Below are 26,068 nucleotides of genomic sequence, written 5' to 3'. Positions count from 1 at the left end.
GGTATGAGGTAAGGGAATGAGAAGAGAGCAAAGCACATGCCAAAGTCCCATCAACGACTCTTCCAAGGTCAGTGGAAGGGGTGGTTTTTTTGGGAGGAGTAGGTCCCCTGTATTGGAGAGGTTGCTGTAAGAGGAAGGGCTGTAGGAAATATATGATTTCAGGATTTAAACATTTTAACAGGGCAAAAAAACAACAAAAATTTGTTTCTAATTACAGTATGTCTCTGTACTCATAATTCCTTGCATCATTATACACTACCATGGATCTATAGTCACTGCAATTGTAGAAGACAAAGAAAACTAAAACTAACAAGGATGATTAATATCTTTATACAAAAGAAGAACAAAATCAACAAGGCAACTGTACCAGAAGAAAACCAGTGTGCTGAAAATAAAAATGATCCCTTCTCCTATATAGCAAGAAGTTTGTCATAAGCCAAAGTAAAAGTTATTATTTTGCAAATTTTATACTAAAATTAAAATTAAAAAAAATATGAAAAAACTAACCTTATTTTTATCAAAGGTTTTAAAAGTCTTTGCCAGGTCGCTACCACTCTCTGGTGATGATGCTCCCTGTAATTTAGGGCCTGAAGACAAGCTTGAGCAATCTCCTGCTTCAAAGCCAGAAAGTAACAACTCTGAACAGCTGCAATGAGATTCTTTCAGGACTCTTTGACCCGATATCAGATATGTCTTCAAACCTATGGATAAAAATTACAATCATCACAGATAGAAACAATAATGTATATATAGTTGATTTTGTTATATACATCATATACAACTTTTTAGGATATATTAAAAGTAAATTTTTGTACATTAAATCATAATTCTTCATTTACACAGTTTAATTTTAGACTTATAGACTAAGACAAAAACTTTTTGCATCAAAAAAGACAATATATTCACTCTTTTAATGTCTTCCTTACATAATTTTAGAGAGGAGAAACTGGTAAAAAAAACCATTTAAATATATTTTTCATAGTGACAAAGAATAATTGTTATAACAAATTTCTGATGTTTGTCCTTCATTCTTTTTTTTTTTTGCAAGGCAAATGGGGTTAAGTGGCTTGCCCAAGGCCACACAGCTAGGTAATTATTAAGTGTCTGAGACCAGATTTGAACCCAGGTACTCCTGACCCCAGGGCCGGTACTTTATCCACTGCGCCACCTAGTCGCCCCATGTCCTTCATTCTTGAAGAGGACCATGATATTGGGGAGGTGAGGTGATTCCATGACAAGCACCTGAATTTAATTTGAGTGAGGGGGGTGCTGTGCTAAGTCATCAGCCTCATTTTCTCCTCCAAAGTCATATGGATCCAGTGGCCAGAAACTGAGATGGACCTGGATGCAAGGCAATCAGGATTAAGAGACTAGTCCAGGGTCACCCAGCTAGTAAGCATCAAGTGTCTGAGGCTGGATTTGAACTCCATCCTTCTGACTCCAAGACCAGTGCTCTATCCACTGCCACCTCACTGCCCTCAAATAATGTCTATTTACTATAAATCTATAACAACAGTGCCTGTTCAAATGCTTCCTGAGACTTACAAACTATATAACTTCACATAATCTGTTTGCCTCCCTTTCCTCATCTGTAAAAATAGCATAATAATTAGAACCAATTGGTCAGAACTGTTGTGAGGATTAAATAAAGATAATATTTGTAATGGTACTACAAACTTTAAATTCCTGCATTAATGCTATTATTATTATTATTATTACATATGTAATGATTATGCCCACAAAATTGCCATAAAAGTATGGCTACATTGAGGAATATAGTAATAAAAATCACACAGTTCTAATTCAATATGTATTAAGTGCCTATTGAATCTTAACATTTTCAGGAAGCTTCTCCTTTGTCATTCTACATTCTATTCTGCAGTAGGTTTAATTCCTTCATATGATATCAATAACAAAAGTAGTTTAAATGGACAATGGAAATCTGAGCTACTATTTAAAATATTTTGCCTATTTAATTTCCATATCACTGAGAGTTTTCAGAGACTCTATGGGATGGAATATATAAGCAACATCAGTGAGTATCCAAGTTGGTCTTAGCACTAGAGAGACAGTATGGTAAAGGAGAGAGTATTCATGTCATAAGTCCAACACTACCACTGACCAACTAGCCCTGTGACATTTAACAGGTAAATGATTTAATCCCTCAGATACTCTATTTCCTTATCTATCTTACAGTGTTTCTGATGATCTTTGTCCTTCATTCTTGTTTTTTTTTTTGTTTGTTTGCAAGGCAATGGGGTTAAGTGGCTTGCCCAAGGCCACACAGCTAGGTAATTATTAAATGTCTGAGGCCAGATTTGAATTCAGGTACTCCTGACTCCAGAGCTGGTGCTCTATCCACTGCACCACCTCGCCACCCCTGTCCTTCATTCTTGAAGAAGACCATGACATCATGGAGGTGACACCATGATAAGCACGTGAATTGGATTTGAGTGAGAGGGGGCTTGCTATGTGACCAGTCTCACTTTCTCCTCCGGAGCCATCTGGATCCAGGGGCCAGATGTGAATCAGGACGATGCTAGCAGTTGGGGTGAAGTGACTTGCTCAGGGTCATACAGCTAGTAAATCTGTGGCCAGATGTGAACTCAGGTCCTCCTGACTTCAGGCCAGTGTGCTCCATCCACTGTGCCACCTAGCTGCCTTATTTTTATAAATGCATAAAAATACATTTTACAAAACACTAGGTATTCTCCATATCACAGGGAACAAAAGCTTAGAATTTTATGTGCCATGAAATTTTAGAGATCATTCCATTCATATCCCTTATTTCACAAATGAAGAAAATAAAACTCAGGGAAAAGAAATAACTAGATGAGTCAATATAACTAATCAGGGGCAGAGGCAGAATTTGAATCCAGGTCCTGATTTTTATCTGAGTAACCCCACTGGAGTTTTCTTGGTAAAAGATAGTGAATTGGCTTGCCATTTCTTTTTCCAGTTTATTTTACAGATAAGGAAACTGAGACAAAGAGTTGTAACTTGTTCAGCATCACCAGTTAAAGGTCTGAGAGCAGATTTGAACTCATAAAGATCCAGACCCTGGAATCTCTGTACTATAGTGTCACCTCATTGCTCTTACTATTTATTAAGTATCCACTAAATCAACATAAATTATTAAACAATTCTCTCCTATAACCCTCTAATGATGTAGCTGATATGTTGGCTAATCCTAGCACACATACTGGGACACATGTGAGGGACAAAGTGGATGGCATCATTGCTTAACCAAGCCCATGCCCATTACCACGGATGAGGCAGTCTGGCACTGGATGGGAGGTTGAACTGGATGAACCCCAAAGCTCCTGATAATTTTGAGAATCTATCATTCATCTAGCATCTCTCCTCTCATTCTCTCTAGCACGCTAGACTCAACCTAGCACATCTAAATCTTGCAGATGTAGCAAAGAAACTGTGTAATCAATATACTTAGGGCACCTTTAAAATAAAACTCAAATTCTAAACTACCCCTAAACAAGAATAATAAAAATCTATACCAAGAAGAACTTTTTTCACATGGTATATCTCTTTATAACTGTAGTGCAGAAAGTATGATTCAAATTTAGCCTGATACTTACTAGGAGCATGACTCTGGACCTGTCACTTTCCCTTTCCCTATGCCTCAGTTTCCTCATTTGTAAAATGACCTTTAAAGGCCTCTTTCTCAGTCTTAGTTTCTTCACCCAACTGCAGGAGGGTATGATGGCCATTGAGTCTGAAGAGCAGGGTTCATATCCATCTTCTGAAACTTTCTACCTGTGTGTCTTTCCTTTTTATCCCTCCCATTCTATCCCACCCCCAGTGGGGATTCAGTTTCCTCATCTGTTAAAAGGGGCTGGGCTGGGGTCACTTCCATGATTCCAGATACTGACCTCCACAATTGCTTGTGGCCTTCCTCCCAGATTTTTACTTGACTGTTTTGTATTTCTTATATTGATATTTATTAAGTATATATGAGAATGTTGAGACACTGTTTCTGTTTAACTTCCATTTTTTTCACTTAGGTTTAAGGTGCAAGTCTGTTGAATGATTTTGCAAATCAAAATTCTTAGGAATATATGTAAAAACATTCAAAGAAGGAGAAAGGATGTAACATTCAAGTAGAATGCTGCCTTAATTTCATCCCAATCATAAAGTCTGTTTTGGCCTTTGTCATTTGGGGAAGTCATATCTTAAAGTATTCATCAGGGTTAATTAGAGTAGTTTTTCTAAAATAAATCAAATGGACTGGAACTTTGCATGAGTCCACTAGGAAAAATGTAGTCTTCCAGGAATGGAAATGAAACAATTCTTCAAATAGTTGGGTTCAACAAATCAGAATTAGATAACATATAATATAACAATATGTTAGATAATATATTTCAAGATTTTTTTCTTTCTAACTTTCAACTGAGGGTGTCTTTGAAAGTTGGCCCTTTTGAAATACTCTGCAGAAATAGTCTACAATCAGTATATTTGGTACCTATTGTTCATTAAGGAAGTGCCCTAGAAACCCCAAAATTGCCCCCATTGTACTCTTCCTGCTAGAAAAAAAGTAGTGTCAGGTAGCTCCTGAGAGAATCACCTTTTAATTTATTCTTTTTTTGTCTTTCACAAGGACTGGTCTTCTATAGCCCCTTTTATTCAAATGTTCTAAGTAATTCAACTTGAGATAACACGAATTTAGCATTACCTTACCTAGAAAATCTTTACAGATTTAAGAACCACTTTAAGGTTGCAAAGTTTATTGTTTCATGTGAACTTCACAACAACTTAGTGAGGTGGGTGCAACAGGTTTTATTTTCCCCATTTTAACAGAAGATCAATCAGCTGATCAACAAAGATTTATTAAGCACCTCCTATGTGGCAGACCCTGTCCTAGGCTCTGAGCACACAAATGGGAAGGATGAAACAATCCATGGGCACAGTGTTTTTGAAGTTTGAACAAGAATATGTGAAAGCATACTTTGCAAACTGTAACAGAAAATCTATAAAAATAAATGAGACAGAATAACACTGAATTTGATGTCAGAAGTCCTTAATTTGCTATATACTACTCCTGTGACTATGGGCCTAGTATCTCTGGTCTTGTAAAATGGGTATAATATTACATATAATGACTATCTTATAGGGTTATTGCCAAAAGAATGTTTTGAAAATTAGAAACTATGTTATAGTTGTGAGTTGTTATTGCTTAGCACAACCTAAATGATTAACAGGGAGATGCTTTCCCATATAGAACTCAAGCTACATTAGTTTACTAGTATTAGTAGATTATATATAAAAATATCCCAGGGAAGAATTTAAATAACATCTAATTCTTTTAAATGTCCAATATAGAGTAGGTGTTTAATATGTTCTTATTAACTAATTCTTGGGCAGTCAAATAGGCTAGGGAGAGTTTAAAACAATAATCTCCAATATTTTTAGAAATATCAATGCCTAATCTTATAATACTCCTTCTTTCCTGACAGTGTTTTATATTTAAAAATGAATTATCATTATTTGTGTTTCTAGAATTCATTTAAAAAAAACACAACCCTTGAGAAAAATAAAAAGCAACCTAGGGAATTGTAATATCAGTACTGAGAATTATTTAAATCAATATTTTTAAACATTAATTTACATAACTGAATGAAAACCTTTTATTCTCTGTGGGTTTTAAACTTCTACAACTTACATGAAATTTTATATTCTTCCTAATAAAAATACATATAGGTATTATGCTTTGATTCATGAATAAATCACTGTTCTAATAAAGTGGGCAGCTAGATAGTGCGATGGATAGTATACCAGGTCTGCAGTCAGGAAGACTGGAGTTCAAATTTGACCTCAAATATTTACTAGCTATGTGATCCTGGATAAGTCATTTAATTCTGTTTGCTTCAGTCTCCTCATCTATAAATTTAGCTAGAGAAGGAAATGACAAACCACTTTAGTATTGATGCAGGCAGAATTCTTTGTTCAAAGTGACTCCATTTCAGGACGGGAGTGACCTTGAATTGTTTACCTTTCCAGTTTCCAGCTACCTGACTTTACCTGCTGATGGGTCAAGCTTACACTGGCATGACAAGAAATGACATGTTGTACTTAGAGGTCACACACCCTGGGATAGGAAGGACCAGTACGTAGCTTGCCTATTGGAGAAGACCTGAGCCAAGTTCTGGGCCATTCCCCAAGTGCCACCCTTTGTCCTACCCAATGCAGAAGTGCATTTAAGAGAAAGGCCAGCCCCTCCTTGGGGGTGCTCCTCAGGTTCTCTCTTTCTGGACCTTACCTCCACCTTGCAAGGATAGCTCTAGCTCTCTTTCTTAGGCCAAGTGCTCTCAGCCTAGGCCCTGCTGGAGAACCATGGGCCCCTATGCTATGTGGCCAGCCTAAAACAGTCCTCATGTCTGTCCTCTCTCTTCCTGTCTCTCTCTGTCTCTCTGTCTCTCTGTCTCTCTGTCTCTCTCTCTCTCTCTCTCAAAACTCACCTAGCCTGTCCTCAAAGTGCTTGCTGTTTTTCTAATTGATATACTTTGTAAGCCTTCTCCAGTAAATCCTGAGCAGTTTTTTAAATCCCAGGGATTACATCAATTCATTCACTTTTCACTAATTCAATTTCTGTTGGAGACACTGAGCCTCCCACAGCAGTATCTTTGCCAAGAATGCACAAATAGGGTCACAAAGAGTTGGATATGACTGAAAAACAAACGAACAAAAGAACTGATAAAAAAAAAATCTAGCTTTGAGTGAAAGGGAATGAATAAAAAGAAAATGACCTGTTAACATAACAAATTATCATACTTCTCATTTGTTCACTGATATATGTAGCTGAAAGAGGGCTAGATTTGAAATGGAAAGACTTTTGCTTTAATTCTGTCTTTGCTATTCATTATTTCTGCAAACTTGGGGAAGTCATTTAACTTTCTCTGGTCATATGATTTCTTCATTTGTTTAAAAAAAGGGATTATCTCCAAGGTTCCTTCAATGAAATATTTTCAAAAACTTTTCAACAGTATACTGCCATATAAATTTAAGAGGTAAACCATATAATTTATAAAACTTAATTGATTTTCTCATATCAGCTTGGGAGAACTCAAAAGAACCTAAGGATGGATGAGAGAAAAGTCATACTTCTGTTCTTTGTAGGAATCATTAAGGTATTAAGCATTAGTGCCTAGCTGACCTCTAAAGAATGTTTAACTGAGATAAAAGTCCTTCTCAAATGGACATAGAAACTCATTCTACAGGGCATGGTGGCAAAATATTAAAGAGCACTGAAGCTTGGAGACAGGCTTAGACTCCTCTCTACCCACCTGGAACCTTTGGTAAGCCACTTCCTTTTCTAAAAGTTCCTTGTTTCTCCATTTGTAAAATGAAGGGGTTGGACTAGATGACCCCAAACTCCCTTACACCTATAATTCAAGGACTGTGAGTAAGATTATAGGAATTGGGATATGTAGCCTTTAGAGGAAGCAAAAAGAGGTATGGCTAGTGCTACATAGAGATACCAAGGAATTGCAAGGTGGTACAAAATCCCATGGTCGGGGGGCCAGAAATCTTACCCCTTTGAAAATTGGCCATTACCCTTGCTGCCAAAGAATTTGCTGTTTTGTTTTGTTTTTTTTTATTTGATGGGGGTGGGGAAGTAGATTAATGTAGGTGGTATGAAGTGCCTAGGGCTGGCTATAGAAAAATAACCACAGCAGAGCACTTCCCAGCCTTACCCAGTTCTGAGCTTCAATGCCAGATGAGGCTATAAAATCTCAGAAATATCTGAGTGGCGTTATCAAACCCAGAACTGCTTCACTCATGTAGGAAAAGGAGACATCTTCTACTTCCTGCACTCTCTTCTGAGTACCAAAATGGTTCTCTCTCTCTCTCTCTCTCTACAGTAGCAGTTGTTTAAAATAAACTTTTCTCCCAAGGGGTTTAAATATAGTCTCATTAACCTGAAGAGAAAGTAAAGTAGGATGTTGCCTGCGGACTACAACAATTAATGCAGCCAAAAAAACCCTCATCAATCAAAGGCCTAAGAATTCTCAAATAGAAACTTTCCCTTTAAAAATGGTATACATATAGTTCTTTTTCAACAGACTGTTTTATTTACTTTAAAATAGCAGTACAATTTTCACAAGGGCAATAAATAGGCAGAGAAGGAACAAAAGTTTCCAAGTATGCTATCACAAATATGCCCCAAAGGGACTAGTTGCTCTTTAAGATTCTGATAAATTTCTCACTGTCATCTTCTCCCCAATTTCCCAAAACAACAGCAGTTGGGAAGTGATGTGTAAATCATCAGTTTCTTCTGGTTGGTAATAAAGAATTTTTTTCTTGTTTCCTATATATGAAAAAGAATGATGACAGCAGAAAAAACACAGGATTTTCACTTGGGGCAGTTAGACTTGAATTCTATTTCTTTGTCCCTTATAAAGAATCTGAAGTCTATCTAACAATAATAATTAATAGCTAATATCTCTATAGTGCTTACTATGTGCCAGGCACTGTCCTAAATTCTTTACAATTACCTCATTTGATCATCACAACAACACTGAGTGGTGCCATTATGATACCCATTTTATAGATGAGGAAACTGAGGCAAATAGGGAAATGATTTGTCCAGGGTAACATAGCTAGTAAGCATCTGAAGCTGGATTTGTACTCAGGTTTTCCTGACTCTGGGTCATCTGACCAACATAAGTCACTAAAGCAATTAGGTGTTCTTTAGATAAATATAAGGGCAGCTTTTGCAGGTGTCCTAATAAAGACAAAGTAGCTAGTGGGTAAAATGAATAGAGTGCTGGGCCTGGAATCAAGAAGACTCATCTTCCTGAGTTCAGGTCTGTCCTCTGATACCCATTAGCCTAGATTTCCTCATCTATAAAATGAATTGAAGAAGGAAATAGCAAATCACTCCAGTAACTTTGTCAAGAAAATCTCATTTGTAGAGTCTGACAGGATCAAAACAACTGAATAACAATAGATAAATATACATAATAAAGACAGGAAAGTGAGTTTTTGATTTTTGATTCAGACTGATTTACAGTTAAGTCTAGGACTATAAGAGAGAGGTTAAGATACAGTCCTTATCTGAAATAGAAAGCTTTGATCTCTCAAAACTAGATTATTCTGTGGATGGACTATTGGATTTGGAGTCACAGATATAAGAGTACAAATACTGACTCAAAGATTTACTAGTTGTGTGAACCTAGACAAGTCACTTAACTTCTTAATATTACTGTTCTCATATGTAAAATGGAGCTAATAATGACTCTTCAGGTAATTATAGTGAAGATCAGATGAGATAACATATGCAAAATGCTTGGACAACTTTCAGTGCTAGCTAGCTCTTAAAACTGTAAAAGGATAGACCTAATCTTAGTTTGGGGTACTAGAGGCTTTTGATGGATTAGTATGGTGACCATGACTAAAAAGCAGTTGGGTCTGTAGTCTGCTCTTACCAAGGCAATTCTAGCCATTATTCTTCAGGCTTGTGGGGAAAAAGGCAGGATCCAGATATACCTCCATCTAGTAAGGATCAGGCACAGTGGAGATACTGTTCCTGGAGAGATGCAGACTCAAAAAATGCAAAAAATCATTCAGCCTCAAAAATATGAATTGGCCTTCTAGACTTCTCCTGTCCTTTCATGTGTGATCCCAATATACTCTCTGTACTAAGGCTGTGTGTATTTGTGGATCAGTGTGCCCTTGTATTTCTGGGGATAATATTCTTCTTTCTATACTTTCATTAAATTTTAAATTTTAATTTGAACTATATCTTCTGGCTAATTAGAGAAAGAATAGACACATCAGTGAGGGCTATCATTTCGAGTAAATATGGATCCACAGAAAACCTTAAAGCTGGGAGATCTCATGAGAGAGGAAGTGCTAGATTTTCATTAACAAAACAGGGATAATAATATACATGCTACCTACTTAATTGGCTGTATAAATTGCAAAGAATATTAGAAACATGAGTTTTTATGAAGAAAAAAACATCTGCTGAATCAATTTCATAAATAACTATGCCAATATTATTTCTAATTTGAATTTCTCTTTCCTGAGGCACTTATTTATGATGTGTTTATGTGATGCAAAGGTTATGGGAGCCAAACTGAGGTCTCTAATCTATTTATAGCCAGGAAAATTGATAAGCTAATAATTTGTCCTATTTATATTTCAGTTTGATTAGCCGAATTAAGTGAAGCCTTATTCTTGGATCATAATTCAACACTATTGGCTAAGCTTAGTTTCCTGATTTCAATCGCAAAATGTGAAATTTTAAAAAGACTTACACTAAGAAACCATTTTAAGTATAACTATTAAAGAAGGGGGGGAAAAAGAGTTAAATAGGCCCAGAAGTCTAAAATTTCATAATGGGCCTTCAGAATTCACTTCACTAGATGAGTGGTTTGTTCATACTCCAGGGGCTACACAAGTCACTCCACTAGAATGCATGAAAACAGAGAAGAGCAACATAAGTGTTCAGGGTACTTCCTACAGTCATAGCCTGCCCGACTTTTCCTCCTCCTAGTCTGTGTCCACTGTGGGTTCCTCTAAAAGGGAAGTCCTGTGTCCAGTCCCAAGCAGGCAAACAGTCATTCTCTGTACCACAGCCTTTTGTTCACCAGCGTAAGGAAACTTCTTCACTTTCTCTAGACACCATGAAGGTAGCATTAGAACACTCTGGCTGCCTATATGTCATTCCAAATTCTTGCCATTTAACTAATCCATCTTATCTTCCTTTCATACAATTTCTTTTTTTTTTCTTTAGGCTTTTGCAAGGTAGTAGGGTTAAATGGCTTGCCCAAGGCCACACAGCTAGGTAATTATTAAGTGTCTGTGGTCACATTTGAACTCAGGTCCTCTGACTCCAGGGCTAGTGCTCTATCCACTGTGCCACCTGGTTGCCCCTTTCATACAATTTCTTAATAAAGTCTTTTACTCCTATTCTTCTTTGGAGCTTCTGAATGGCTAAATATTGCAGTCTACTGATGCTCATCATATGCTTCCATTACCCTCCAAGTAATACTAATTTTTAATTCCTAGGAAGCAGGTAGATTCCAAGTTTTAATGGTAGTATTCTAGTATTTAAAAATGGATCTTTGTTTTTATTTGGAAGTTAGGATTAGTAAAAAAAGGTTTGTAAGCTCTCAAAAGCAATCTAGCGTATCTTCCTCTTTCATGGACTCTGCTCTTGACTTTCTAGACTTTTTACCTTACTTTTAACCAGTTACCCCTTCTACCTTGCTATATTTTATGAAAGAGATGAAAAGTTTTTCAAAAAGAAAAAATATTTTGATCAATGAAACAAAACAAATTGAGGAAAAAATTGAAAAGAAATGAAAGCTATGGAAGAATTGGAAAAGGAATGTATAGCTTGACAAAACCAGTACAAAATTTTCCTCAAGCATCAAACTTTGAAAATTGGAATGAATCAAATAAAAGCTAATCAAGTAGATTACAAATGATTTAGAAGTCACCGCAATAAAGAAATAGAGAGCTTGAAATATAAGATTCAAGATGGCTCACAGCCAAGAATAACTTTGCAAAACTGAGTATAATCCTGTGGGGCAGCTAGGTGGCGCAGTGGATAGAGCACCAGCCCTGATCTGACCTCAGACACTTAATTACCTAGCTGTGCAGCCTTGGGCAAGTCACTTAAAACCCATTGCCTTGCAAAAACAAAACAAAACATAACCAAAAAAACTGAGTATAATCCTAAAGGGGAAAAATGAATCCTTAATGAAATAAAGAATTCCTGGTGAAAAGTTGAGATACACTTGCAGTGCACTCATAGGAGTCAAGATACATAAAAAGGTAAACATGAGTGAACAATCATAATGGACTAAACAAGGATAAAGAGTTTTGGGCAGCTGATACACATGTCTCTTCTGAACACTATCCAGGATCATAGAAGGGATTCTAATTGACAAGCAGGACTAGGAGTGTTCTGTAATATCTTGATCTTTAAAAAATGAAAATATGGGGAAGAAGGGATGAGGGAGAAGGAATGGGAGATTAGGGAATTTAATCTTTCATAAAAGGGGTATACAAGTAGAAGTCTATACAAAAAGGAAAATTATGGGGAGTGGGTGGCATTTAACCTAACTCTCATCTAAGGAAAAAATACATACACAATTGGGTTGAGAACTCTTTCACTCAGAAGAAAATGAGATGGGAAAGGGAAGAAGAGAGAAAATAGATAAATTAAAGGAGTTTTAAGCAGAGCTAATTCTAAGAATTTACAAAACAGTTATAGTAGTTTCCTTTCCTATTTCAAAGAATTGGAAAATGACAGAGTGCTCATCAACTGGAAAATGGTTGAACAAATTATGGTTTGCAAATGAGATAAGAATACTATTGTGCTGTAAGAGACTATGATGATTTCAGAGAAACCTGGCTGGACTTTTTCTTTTTTAATGATGCTGAGTGAAATGAGCATAACCTAAACAACAATTCATATACTGTGACAATATTGGAAAATCAAACAACTCTGAAAGACTTTAGTAACTCATGTTGGTATAATAATCAAAGATAATTCCAGAAGATTCATGGGAAAATGCTACCTACTTCATGAGGGAGATAAAAAGATTCAGGTCAGAACAAGATTTTATTTTGGACATGGTCAATGAGGTAATTTGATTTGCTTAATTATAGATGCCTGTAACAAGGGTTTTGTTTTTCTTTCTCAATTGGAGGTAAAGGAAGAGACAGAAGGAAAATTTTCTGAATGAAAATCAATTAAGTAAAAAAAAAAAGCACATTAGTCAATATATTCAAGATTTATAAGAAAGAACAAGTAGTATAAAGACTTACATGAACTGATGCTAAGTGCATTGAACAGAATCAGGAGAACATTGTACACTGTGTGATGACCATCCACCTTAGATTTAGCTCTTCTAAGCAATACAGCAATCAAAGGCAATTCTAAAAGACTTGTGATAGAAAATGCCAACCACATCCAGAGAAAGTCTGGCTGCAGATCAAAGCATACTATTTTCATTTTAAAATTTTATTGTTTTTTCTTTCTTGGTATTTTTTCTTTTGTTCTGAACCTTCTTTCAAACATGACTAATATAGAAATAAGTTTAACATGATTGTGCATATATAATCTGTATCAGATTGCTTGTGATCTTAGTAGGGGAATGAAAAGAGAAAATTTTACCAAAAATGAGTGTTTGAAACATCTCTACATGTAATTGGAAAAAATACTAGTAAGGTAAAGAAAAGGAAGAAGGGGGCCACTAGGTGGCGCAGTAGATAAAGTACCAGCCCTGGAGTCAGGAGTACCTGGGTTCAACTCCAGTGTCAGACACTTAATAATTACTTAGCGTGTGGCCTTGGGCAAACCACTTAACCCCATTGCCTTGCAAAATCAAGAGAGGAGAGGAGAGGAGGGGAGGGGAGGGGAGGGGAGGGGAGGGGAGGGGAGGGGAGGGGAGGGGTTCAGAGAGACCAAATTATGTGTCCTTGGTCAGAGACACTAAATGTTGGAGTTGGAGCTTGAAACAAGTTAGAAGTTATGATAAAATTCTATCAACTAGACTATGTGGCTTCAGAAATGATCTTATTTAGGTGAAAAAAGCTTATTAGTAGAAGGCACCCATATTGCAAATAGTCCTTTATTTAATTTTAACAGAATACATATATTAAAATGAAGTATTAATCCTATCAATAAATGCTAATCCAAAACTACTCTAGGAAAATTGTATAGTAAGTATTTAGTAGTTTCCAAAATGCTTTCTCATGGTCTCTTTTCCATATCAAAACCTATTGGTAAGAAACTCATTTATAAACTCATTTAAACTAAGATAGAGATGACTAATAAAATCCTCTCCTTGGAAGGGCTACATTTTATCTGGTAGCAGAAAAATTATATTGTACAATTTCAAGAATCTTTGAAAGAGAAATGATTTAGTTAGGCAGGAGAGCCAGAAAGAACAAATTCTTACCCATAACCTACTACTTGAGCAGAAACTGGGAATTATTTTATCTTAGTCATAAATAGTTTAAGTGGGGAGATGGAGGGGATGGGGAGGGGAGGGGTACAGTAAGGAAAACAGGTGATTTTGTCACAGGAAAGTATCTCACCCTCACAGAATCTGGGGAGGAAGGTAGGTGGAGGTCTATGAAAAAGAGCACAGAAAAGGAGCATGCCATCCTCCTGACATATTAGCTGAAACAAAGCTCCAGCTCTCATTCCCTATTTTGCTTATTTTAAATTTAACTAACAGAGGCACTAGTAGTTTACCATTAGGAAACCTAATCTATGGTGCTGTCTAGATCAGCACGAGTCTTTGAAGTTATTTTTAACCATTGCTCTAATCAGCTATTTCTTATGATACTAAAGATAGAAACTGACCAAAAGGAATCTCCAAAAGTTTATTTTAAGGCCACATTGATATTAAGTATACTACCATCCTGGCTTTATTGAGTACTTAATCCAAACCTGTTTTATGAATAGTTGAGACTTGCTTCATAGGAAAAATACAAAAAAAAATAAAGCCAAGAAATTGCAAGGGTAATTTGACAGGGGGAGTCTAGATTTAGTGACTAGAAAATTGAAAGAAGGTAATATTAGCCTGTAAGAGAAAGTCTGCATAAGACTTTTTTCAGAAGGCTTCACTAAGTTTAATATAGATTATAAAGGAAAGAGTTTGAGCTACAAATTGATTTGACATAAAAAGAAATACTAAGATAGCTGAAAAGTGATATAATGAATGGTCTAGATGGAATGCAATTAAAAATTTAACTGAATTTGTCAAGCATTCATTAAGCATTAGAGGATAAGGGAAAAGCTGTGATTAAAAAAATACTTAGTCTTGGCAAGAAGATGGACTACCTCTCTCTTTACCACCTCTTTACATACCTATCCTTTGGATTAGAAAGTATAAAAGAAAAGAATAAGCAAGTAATTCAATATATTATACATCTTATTCTCAGGATATTTGTCCATGCACCAGTTTATTCAGTAGACATTAAAACAGTTAAAAACAAGAAGTAAAGGAGAAAGTGATTTGGACATTTCTCAATAATTGTATGGGAATAAACTAGCATACAAAATGAAATATGAAATAGCAATTTCCAAATGTTGTTAGAAACATAGAAATTTAGGGTCAGTAATATGTAAATCTTAAAGTAAAACATAAATGCTTGTTGTTATTATAAATATCCTTAACTAAATCATGAATCCACTCTAAACCTAATCTCAGATCTTAACAAAGCTTATCTTAGTGTTAGATAATTATTTATACACTCCATTTCTGAAATATTAATCTTTAGGCTTTCTATGCCATAAAAACAAATATTGCCTAAAAGAAATATTTACAAAGGTCAGTATTTTGGCAAAGTTGAAATTATTTCTACTCCTTATCCAAAATTCAATTTTGTATTTACTCTTTGATATGGCTAACAGTAATTTCTTTTCCTAATGAATTAGTTGTATTTGACAAACATTTGGCTTTAGAGTTCTTCTGGAAGCTATGTTAATTTCCTTCTTCAAACTGTTCAAAAGAATACAGAAACTGGGGGATGGAACCAAGATGGCAAAGTAGAGGAAGCAAACTCTCTCAACATTCCCCTCCAAACAACTTTAAAATAATACCTCAAATTGAATTATGGAGTGGCAGAGCCAACAAAAGATAGGATGAGACATTTTTTCCAGCTAAGACAATGTAAGAGGTTGGAAGGAGAGATCTGTGAGATGAGAATGGGGCTGGCTCATAGCCCTGGTAGACACAATGCGAATGGTGAAATTTGTGACAAAGTAGCAGGAACTTTAAGAGTTCTCTGGTCAAAGATAGTAAGGTGATCCGTCAACTGATAAGATTACAGGGGATTCCTATGCTAGCACTGAACCAGACACTGGCAACCCACTTCTAAGGAACATTTCCAGAGCAGAGAGGTGTACTTTTGCTCCAAAGGAAATAGGGATATGAGGAACAGTATCACTTACTATCTCAGGGGATTAGGGTACCTTCCTGCATAATGACCACAAAACAGGAGAGCTGTGACCACACCTCTTCCCAGATCATACCACTTCTTTTTTTTTAAGGTTTTTGCAAGGCAAATGGGGTTAAGTGGCTTGCCCAAGGCCACACAGCTAGGTAATTATTAAGTGTCTGAGACCGGATTTGAACCCAGGTACTCCTGACTCCAGGGCCAGTGCTTTATCCACTGTGCCACCTAGCCACAGAGTCACACTGCTTCTTAACCCATAGAACTAACTCTGGGGGCAGCTGGGTAGCACACTGAATAGAGCACTGGCCCTGGAGTCAGGAGGACATGAGTTTAAATCTGACCTCAGACACTTAATAATTACCTAGCTGTGTGATTGGGCAAGTCACTTAACCACATTGCCTTAAATAAATAAAATTTAAAAAAAAAGAATAACTCTAAAAACAAAAAATTCTGAAGCTTGAGACAGCATCCCTTCCCCCTCATCATGTCCAGAATAGAGCCCATCTTTAACATAAAGTTCTAAGTTGAGAAATAGTTTGGAAAAAATGAGCAAACAACAACAACAAAAAAGAACCTGACCATAAAAAGTTACTATGATGTCACAGAAAATCAGGACACGAACTCACAAGAAGACAAGATGTAAAAATAACTACTTACAAAGTCTCAAAAAAAAAATGTGAACAGGACACAAGGCCAACAAGAATTCCTGGAAAAGCTTCAAAATCAAGTAAGAGCAATACAGGAAAAATTAGGTAAAGAAAAGAGAGCAAGAGATGAAAATTATGAAAAGATTCAATTTGGAAAAAAGAAGAAAAAAGTACTGAAGAAAACAATACCTTAAAAAAAAACAGAAATGGCCAAATAGAAAAGTAAGTACAAAAGCTCATTGAAGAAAATAATTCTTTTAAAATTAGAATTAGGCAAGTGGAAGTTACTGATTCCATCAGATATCAAGAAACAACAAAAGAAAGTCAAAAAAAGAAAAAACAGATGATGATAATGTGAAATTTCTCATTGGGGAAAACAACTAATCTGGAAAACAGAAGAGAAATATTTAAGAATAATTGGATTATTTGAAATCCATGATTAAAAGGGGAAGCTAGGTGGTACAAAGGAAAGAGCAACACTTCCTGGAGTCAGGAAGACCTGAGTTCAATTCCAGCCTCAGACACTTAATAATTACTTAGCTGTTTGACCTTGGACAAGTCACTTAACCTCACTGCCTTGCCAAAAAATAATCCAAGATTAAGGAAAGAATCTAGACATCATATTACAAGTAATTATTAAGGAAAATTTCACCAATATCCTACAACCACAGAGTTCAAAAGAAACTGAGAGAATCAACTCCTGAAAGGGATCCCAAAATGAAAATTCCCAGGAATATTATAGCCAAATTCCAGAAATACTTCTAGCAGCAATAAAGAAACCATTCAAATATTTTTGAGACACAGTCAGGCTCACAAAAGATTTATCAGCTACCATGTTAAATGAGCAAAGAATAAGTAATATGCTATTAACATTAGGATTACAGTCAAGAATAATCTACCAATAACCTACCCAGCAAAACTCAAGAGGTAAAAATAAACATTTAATGGAATAGAAGACTTTCAAGTATCCCTGATGAAATGCCAAAACTGAATAGAAAATCTAACATTAAAATACAAGACTCAAGAGAAGCATAAAAAGACAAAAAAGAAAGAAAAATCAGAAGGGACTGAATAATATCAAATTGTTTGAATTTCTATATGGAAAAGTGATACATGTAACTCCTAAGAACTTTATTGTTATCATGGAAGTTAGAGTCTACATAGAAGGAGGGTACAGAATGAGTCAATTATATTAGGATGATAAAAAAATGAAAGGGTGAAGAGACTGGTGAAGGGAAAGGAAGAATGGAAGAAATTATCTCACATAAAAGAGCTATACAAGGAGTAGTTTTGTGGAGGGGAGGTGGAAAGGAAAATGGGGGTGAATGGGCAATGCTTGAACCTCACTCTTACCTAAACTGGTTTAAAAAGGGGGAAATATAAATATACTCTCATTTGGGCATAGAAATGTAAATGTAAAAGGGAGAGCAATAAAGGAAGGTTTTAGTTAGAAGAAAAACAGATTTTAGAGGAGGGATAGGATAAGAAGGGAGAGAGAAAGAGGAAAATATGATAGAGGGAAATGTACACTAGTAAGCATAACTGTGAATATGAATGAGATAAATTCACATATAAAATGAAATAGCTTACAGAATGGATCAGAAACCAGAATTCAATAAGATGCCGTTAACAAAAAACACATTTGAAACAGATATACACAGAGGTAAAATAAGAGACTGGGGTAGAATCTATTATGCTTCTGCTGGAGTTCTAAAGGTAGGAGTAATAATCATGATCTCAGACAAAACAAAAGCAAAAAGAAACCAAAAAAAACCCAAACCTAATTAAAAGATAAGAACTTTTTGCTTTTTCCTTAAGGATATGATTTCTCTCTCATCACAGTCAATTTGGATCAATGTACAACATGGAAACAATGTAAAGACTGACAAATTGCTTTCTGTGGGAGGGTGGGGGGAGGGATGTAAGATGGGGAAAAATTGTAAAACTCAAAATAAATAAAATATTTAATAAAAAAAGTTAAAGGCACAATATGCAAAGAAACAATATCAAAATCATAGAAGCTGAAATACTTCAACAATTCTCCAAAACCACAAATTTCTCAATAACTCTTAATTTAATTTAATAATTTATAATAAATAAATAGATTATTTATAATTAATAAATAAATTCTTTAATAATTTAATTAATAGTGCCTAGGGTAAATACTGCTCAGAAATCTTTAGTGGGATGGCTAGGTGGCGCTGTGGATAAAACACTGGCCCTGGAGTCAGGAGTACCTGGGCTCAATTCCAGTCTCAGACACTTAATAATTACCTAGCTGTGTGGCCTTGGGCAAGCCACTTAACTCCATTTGCCTTGCAAAAACCTAAAAAAAAAATCTTTAGTGATTCCACAATACCTAAGCAAATGCTTAGTTTGACAATGAAGGCCCTCTACAATCTGGCTCCAAGTTCCCTTTCTAGTTTTATTTCATTGTATCCTCCTGATTTAGGTTAGTTTGCTTGCTAGCTCCAAATGTAAGATCAGGATTTGGAAAAAATGAATTAATGAGGGCAATAGTAAAATAAACTCTTTTACTAAATGGTAACACTCAACAAAGATATACACTGATAGCTCTCTCTCTCTCTCTCTTTCTCTCTCTCTCTCTCTCCACATATATATATATATATATATATATATATATATATATATATATATATATATATATATATATATACATATTATATATATATATACATACATATGTATGTATGTGCACACATATAAATATATGAGAGACAGGGAGACAGAGAGAGACACAGAAACACAGAGACAGAGAGAAAGAGATAGTACTTTACAAGTGGTTTTCCCTATTAGGATATTAGCTCCTTGAGGGTAGAAACTTGCTTTTTGATTTTCTTTATACTACTCGTGCTTAATATTGTGTCTGGAACATGGTAATAAATGCTTGCTGACTGAGTATAAGAAATTGTGAACTTATTATATTTGGTATTTTATAAACAAATGAGTTTAACTAAGTAATACCAAAACAACTCCATAGTATTCCTTTCTGTGTGTCTTTTTGCCTTCTGAATGCTTAAAAAAATATTTTATGAATGCTCTTTTTTATGCCTACAAATATCCATTCACCTATCTCTCTAAGTAGAAGAACAAAAGAAATAAACACATTGGCCCTATCTGACAATGCATCCAGACTCTATCTAAGTCCATCATTTCTCAGCTAAGAGGTAGAAGGTATATTAATGTTTTGAAATCATAAGTGATTGATAATTTGGTTAGAATTATGAGATCTTTCAAAGGTGTTTCCCCTCATTGGTATTATTGTGTTTATTGTATAAACTGTTTAGGATATATTCATTTGGTTCTTCATCAGTTCATACAAGTCTTTCCAGGTTTCTCTGAGTATGTCATATGCATAATTTTTAAAAATCTATTTATTTATTTTATATTATTACAATAATCTTGTTGTGAGAGTAAGTATAACCCCCCCCCCCAAAAAAAAGATGAGAAATCTCAAGAATAGCAAGAGAGGAAAAAACATACTTCAATCTGTGTTCAGATTCCAGCGGCTCTGTCTCTGGGATGAGTTGCCTCCTTTATCATAAATCCACCAAAGGAGTTGCTTCAATAGTTTTCCCACAGGTGCTATTACTAGCTGTACCTCCCTCCATTCTGTTCTTTCCCACTCTCATTTATTTCATTATCTCTCTCTCCTTTCATTCTATCCCTGTTCAGAAGTGTGTTGTATCTGAGTACCCTCTTCCACGATCTTCCCTCTCTTCTATCACCTATTCCCCCCTTCCCCTTTATCGCATCCCTTTCCTCTCATTTTTTCCCTATGTTAAGATAGATTTCTATATCCTATTAAGTGTGAATGTTATTTCCTCTCTAATTTCTGATGAGTATGAAGTATCACTCATTCCCCCTTGCCTTCCCCAGTTCCACTCCACTGAAAAAGCTTTTTCTTAACTCTTATAAGAAATAGTTTAGCTACTTCTTCCTCTCCTTTCTCTCCCCCCCCAGTACTTTCTTTTATCACCCATTGACTCCATCTTTTTACTATATTATACCATTATATTCAGCTCCTTCCTGTGCCTTGTCTACATGTTCTCCTTCTAACTGATCTTAAAAATGACAAAGTTCATATGAGATACCAGTATCTTCTTTCCATGCATAAATACAAACAATTCAACATCATTAAGTTCCTAATAATTAGTCCTTCTTGTCTGCCCTCTCTATGGTTCACCTGAGTCCTATACTTAGAGATCAAAATTTCTGTTCAGCTCTGGCTGTTTCAATAGGAAAATTTGAAAGTCCCCTATTTCATTGAAAAATCCATCTTTTCCCCCCTGCAAGAGGATGTTTAGTTTTGCTGAGTAGTAGATTCCTGGTTGTAAACTAAGATCTTTTCCCTTCCAGAATATCATATTCCAAGCCCAAGGAGTCCTTAAAGTAGACACTGCCAGATCCTATGTAAACCCTGACTATAGAGCCACAGTAGTTGAATTGTTTATTTCTGGCAGCTTTTAGTATTTTCTCTTTGACTTGGGTGTTTTGGAATTTAGCTATAATATTCCTGGAAATTTTTCCTTTGGGATCCCTTTCAGGAGGTGATTGGTAAATTCCCTCAATTTCTATTTTCTCTCTGCTTCTAGGAATTCAAAGCAATTTTGCTGTATTATTTCTTGAAAAATGAAGTCTAGGCTCTATTCCTGGTTGTGACTTTCAGGTAGCCCAATAATTTTTAAATTATCTCTTCTGGATCTGTTTTTGAGATCAGTTGCTTTTCCAATGAGATATTCCACATTTTCTTCTACTTTTTGACTTTTTTAGAATAGTTTTATTTCTTCCTTATTTCTTACAAAGTCATCAGCTTCCTTTAGTTCCAGTCTACATTTGAAGGAGTTTTTTTCTTCAGAGAGCTTTTTTATCTCCTTTTCCAGTTGGCCAATTCTGCTTTTTAAGGCATTATTCACCTCATCATATGCATAATTTCTTACAGCAAAATAAAGTTCTATTATATTCATAAACTATCACTTGTTCATCCATTTCTTAATTGATTGGTATTTGTTTTATTTGGGGATAGCTAGGTGGTACAGTGGATAGAATGCAGGGCCTGGAGATAGAAAGATCTGAATTCAAATCTGGTCTCAGAAACTTACTAGTCATATCGCTTTCTCAACAGTAAAATGAGCAAGAGAAGGAAACGGCAAACCACTACTGTATCTCTATCAAGAAAACCCCAAATGGGGTCACAAAGAATCTGAAACAAGTGCAATGACTAACAGCAAGTTTTATTTCTAGTTATTTGTGACAGCAAAAAAGTGTTATTATATTTTCGTACATTTGGATCCTTGGTCTCTATCCTTGACTTCCATTGCACCATCTAATAGAAGTATTGCTTACTCAAAAGGAAGGTATCATTTAGATATTTTGGGGGTATAAATTCAATTGACATTCCATAATGCTTGAAGTAATTGAAACCATAGCTACACCATAGCTCAGCTTTTCTTCTCATAACCCCAACCATAAATGCTATTTTCTTAATCATTGCCACTTTGATGAGTGCAAAGTGGAACTTCAGAATTGTTTTGGTTTGCATCTTTTTAATCGCTAGTACTTTGCATTACTTTTCATATGGTTGTGAGTAGCTTGCATTTCTTCTTATGAAAACTGGGGGTTGGTTCACATATTTCGACTACTTATATATTGGGGACTAGCTCATACATATTTGTGCTAATTCTTTATATAGTTGAGATAGGAAAAATTTGCTGTGATGATTACCCAGTTGTTTTTCTTCTGATTCTTAAAGCATTTATTTTGCTTGTGAAATTTTTCTATTTACGTAATCAAAATTGATTTTATCTTTTTTTGATCAGCTCTATGCTTTGGTTAGGTAAGAATCCACAATCCTCCTGCACAATAGTTGTGAAAGACATCTCCTTTATTTGTCCCATTTTTTGTTAATCTATAAAATTTAGGTCATGTATTTAGTTGGAATTTATTGTAATAGATAGCACATAATGTTAGTCTAACTCTAAATTCTGCTAAATTGCTTTCCAGTTTTCCTGGAAGTTTTGTCAAATAGAAACTTTTTAGTCAGTAGTTAGCATACTTGCCTTAATCTTGTTTCTAGATTGCATTTATCTAATCCATTTCATCACCAAGAAACTTTTCAGTTTTTAACTAATACCAAATAGTTTTGGTAATTACATTTCATGATATAATTTGAGTCCTGGTATTACTTACTAGTCCTTTCATTCCTCCTTTTTTAAATTATTTCTCTTGAGATTATTGATTTTTTCTTTCTGAAGATAAATTTTATTATTTTGTCTAGTCCTTAATATAATACTAAATCCAGAAATTAATTGATATAACATTGCCATTTTTATTATATTGGCATGACCTAATTATAAGTAATTAATATCTAATTCTTTGTCTTGTTTTGCTTCTATAAAACAAGCTTTATATTTATATTAATATAAGCCCTGATTGTACATTTATAGATGAAGACCCAGATATGAATGGAATTGCTTTTTCTGTTACTTCCCTATGGTTTTTAGTGGTAATATACTAAAAGACTGATGATTTTATTGGGTTTATTTTATACTCTGTTTCTTTATTGAGGATATGAATTGTTTAATTGCTTTTTATCTGAATATTGAATTCTTGAAGTTAAACTACCATATGATCTGCAAATAGTATTTTTTCTTTACCTATATGCTAATTTTTTAACTTTTTTATTATATTATTATAGATAGCAATCTACAACCATATCAAACAACTTTGGTTACAATAAACATCTCTACTCCTGATGTTATTGGGAAGTCCTCTAATATTTTTCCATTACAGATAATACTTGTTCTTAATTTGACAATGTTTATCATATTAAGGAAATGTCTTTTATTCTTATGCTTTCTCATGTTTTTTTAAACTAAGTAAATGAGTTATATTTTGTCAAAAGCATTTTTTGCATCTATTGATATAGTCATATGTTTCATTATTTTGTCATAGATAGGCCTAGTGTATGTATGTATGTATGTTTCTAATATTAAACTAGACCTGAATTCTTATCATAAACCCAACCTGAGCTGGTTTATATTATTTTGCATTATATTGCTATTTGATAATGTTTATTTGAATGTTTTGTACAATTCCCTTGTAAATCCATCTTGTCTTGCTGTTTTTCCTTTGGGAATCATTTATGACTTGTTCAATTTATTTTTCTGAAATTGGGATGTTTAAATTCTCTACTTCTTGCTCTGTTGATCTGAGCATTTTGTACTTCTCTAAGTATTCATCTATTTCTTCCGTATCATTAATTTTATTAGCATGTAACTAGACAAAATAATTTCTAATAATATCCTTTACTTTCTTATCATCTGGTATGATTTCTCATTTTTCATTTTTGATGGTGGTGCTTTCATTTTCCTCACATGTACATGCACATGCCCATTTTTTAAAAATCAAATTAGCTAATGGTTTGACTATTTTATTGGTCTTTTCAAAAAATACTTCCTCCTCGAATTATTTTACACCCAGACTTAAAATGAAGAAGTCAATCAGTTAAGTATTTATCAAGCCTCACTTTATGCTAGGGACTGTGCTTCTTACTGAAGCTAATCATTAGACCCACTATAAATAAAATTCTTTGTAAATAATGAAATTCTTTAAAAAGGTGAACTATTTTTTAAAGTGACTTTCTGCTTCTTCAATATGGCATTCTCCATCCATACCTACACCATCACAAATGGAAATGTATAAGAGAATGTTGTTACAATGGGCTTCCTAGATGAACTCAATATACTGAAGACTTGATTGTATTCCAAAAAATGTGATACTGTTTTATAAAAGCTTGATTTGATGCAAATAGCCAAATGCAATTGTTAAAAGTGTGTGAATATTTAATGATTCAGGTAACTATGAAGTTCAATAGAAACTGAATGGTAAGTGAATAAAACTTCAGTGGGGTTTTATCTAAAAAGTAAATTTCTATTTTAATAATGAGGTCAAGATCAAGGTTATTCTATAAAAATGGTTTTTTGGAGGGAAAAGAAATTGGCAAATAACTTATGAAATTAGTTTAAATATTTTTACAATTTGGGTAATATAGTTGAAGGGGGGAAATGGGGTGCTTAGGGAGAATAAAAGTATTTCTATTCCTTCCAACTTACTAATAAATTTGAAAATATAGAAACTAAAAAATTATATTTGAGGCTTATAAGCATAAATCAGGTTATCTTTGACAGTTACTTTTATCTGCTAAGGCTAACATTTTCATTGAAATGTTACCTCATAAAAACAGGATGTCACTTTATTGGAGGCAGCTAGGTGGTGAAATGGATGAAGTGATGGGACTGGAGTTAGAAACAAACCTTTTTTTTTTTTAAGGTTTTTGCAAGGCAAATGGGGTTAAGTGGCTTGCCCAAGGCCACACAGCTAGGTAATTATTAAGTGTCTGAGATCGGATTTGAACTCAGGTACTCCTGACTCCAGGGCTGGTGCTTTATCCACTACGCCACCTAGCTGCCCCTGGGACTGGAGTTAGAAAGACATGAGTTCAAATACAGCTCCAGAAACTAGCTGTGTGAATCTGAGCAAAAACTCCTTTGCCTTGGTTTCTTTATCTATAAAATTATCTGTAAAAGGAAATGGCAAAAGATTTGTCAAGAAAACCCTAAATGGAGTCACAAAGAGTTGGAGAAACAAAAGTATTTTCATTGCAATATTATCACATAAAGACAGGATGTTGTTATATTAGTTTAGGACTCCCAAGTTTATTCTGATTGCCATTCTAATAACTGAAAGAAACAAAAAGTAAAAGAAGTAAAAGGCCCCATTCGTTTAATAAAAACAAACTTCCAATTACTATTCTATCAAAACCACTATCATAAAATGTGGTATATCAGAAGTGAAATGGAATTGAAAACATAAGGCCTGTGAGTGAATCTTAGTGCTGATATTATCATTGTTACTGAAAACAAGTTCTTTCCCTTCACTTGACCTCAGTTTTTTCACCTATAAAAGAGAGAACTAAACTCAGTCATTACTAAGATTTCTTATAGATCTAACATTCTGTGATTCTAATTTTCTTTCCAGGACTTGGGACACTTTAGTTTTTATTTTAGTTATTATTTTTATTTCTATGCCTCCCAAATGTATATTGTTTTCACTAATTTCTGCAACACTGATAGGCAGTTGGAAGTGCAATGGATAGAATACTGAACAGGAAGACAGGAGCTCCAATGGGGTTGCAGACACCTGCTAGTTGTGTGGGCCTGAACAAGTCACTGCACCTCTGTTTGCCTCAGTTACCTCAATTGTAAAATGGGATAATAATAGCATTACCTGGCAGGATCATTGTGAGGATCAAATAAGATAACAATTATTTTAAAAAAAGTACTTAGCAAAATGCCCAGCTCTATGTAGGCACTATGTAAATGTTTATATTCATATCTTCCCTTTTCCATTTTTGTTCAATTCAGCATTTGTTCCTGTTTCACTTTTGAGTGACT

The 26,068-nt window shown here is 34.8% G+C and overlaps 1 protein-coding gene across 2 annotated transcripts in view; it reads right to left on the bottom strand.

Annotated features, from left to right (window-relative positions):
• The window catches only part of ADCY9 (adenylate cyclase 9), a 248,917-nt gene that overhangs the window by 123,002 nt on the left and 99,847 nt on the right, over positions 1-26,068 (bottom strand). For both annotated transcript variants that reach the window (XM_074196856.1, XM_074196857.1), the window contains exon 2: positions 508-701. In XM_074196856.1, coding sequence (XP_074052957.1) covers positions 508-701 — 194 coding nt within the window. The remainder of the gene's footprint in view (positions 1-507; positions 702-26,068) is intronic.

The sequence above is a fragment of the Macrotis lagotis genome, chromosome 8 (genome assembly GCF_037893015.1).
Source record: "Macrotis lagotis isolate mMagLag1 chromosome 8, bilby.v1.9.chrom.fasta, whole genome shotgun sequence".
NCBI lineage: Eukaryota > Metazoa > Chordata > Mammalia > Peramelemorphia > Peramelidae > Macrotis > Macrotis lagotis.
The sequence above is the reverse complement of the archived record's forward strand: the minus strand, read 5'-3'. Positions and strand labels throughout refer to the sequence as shown.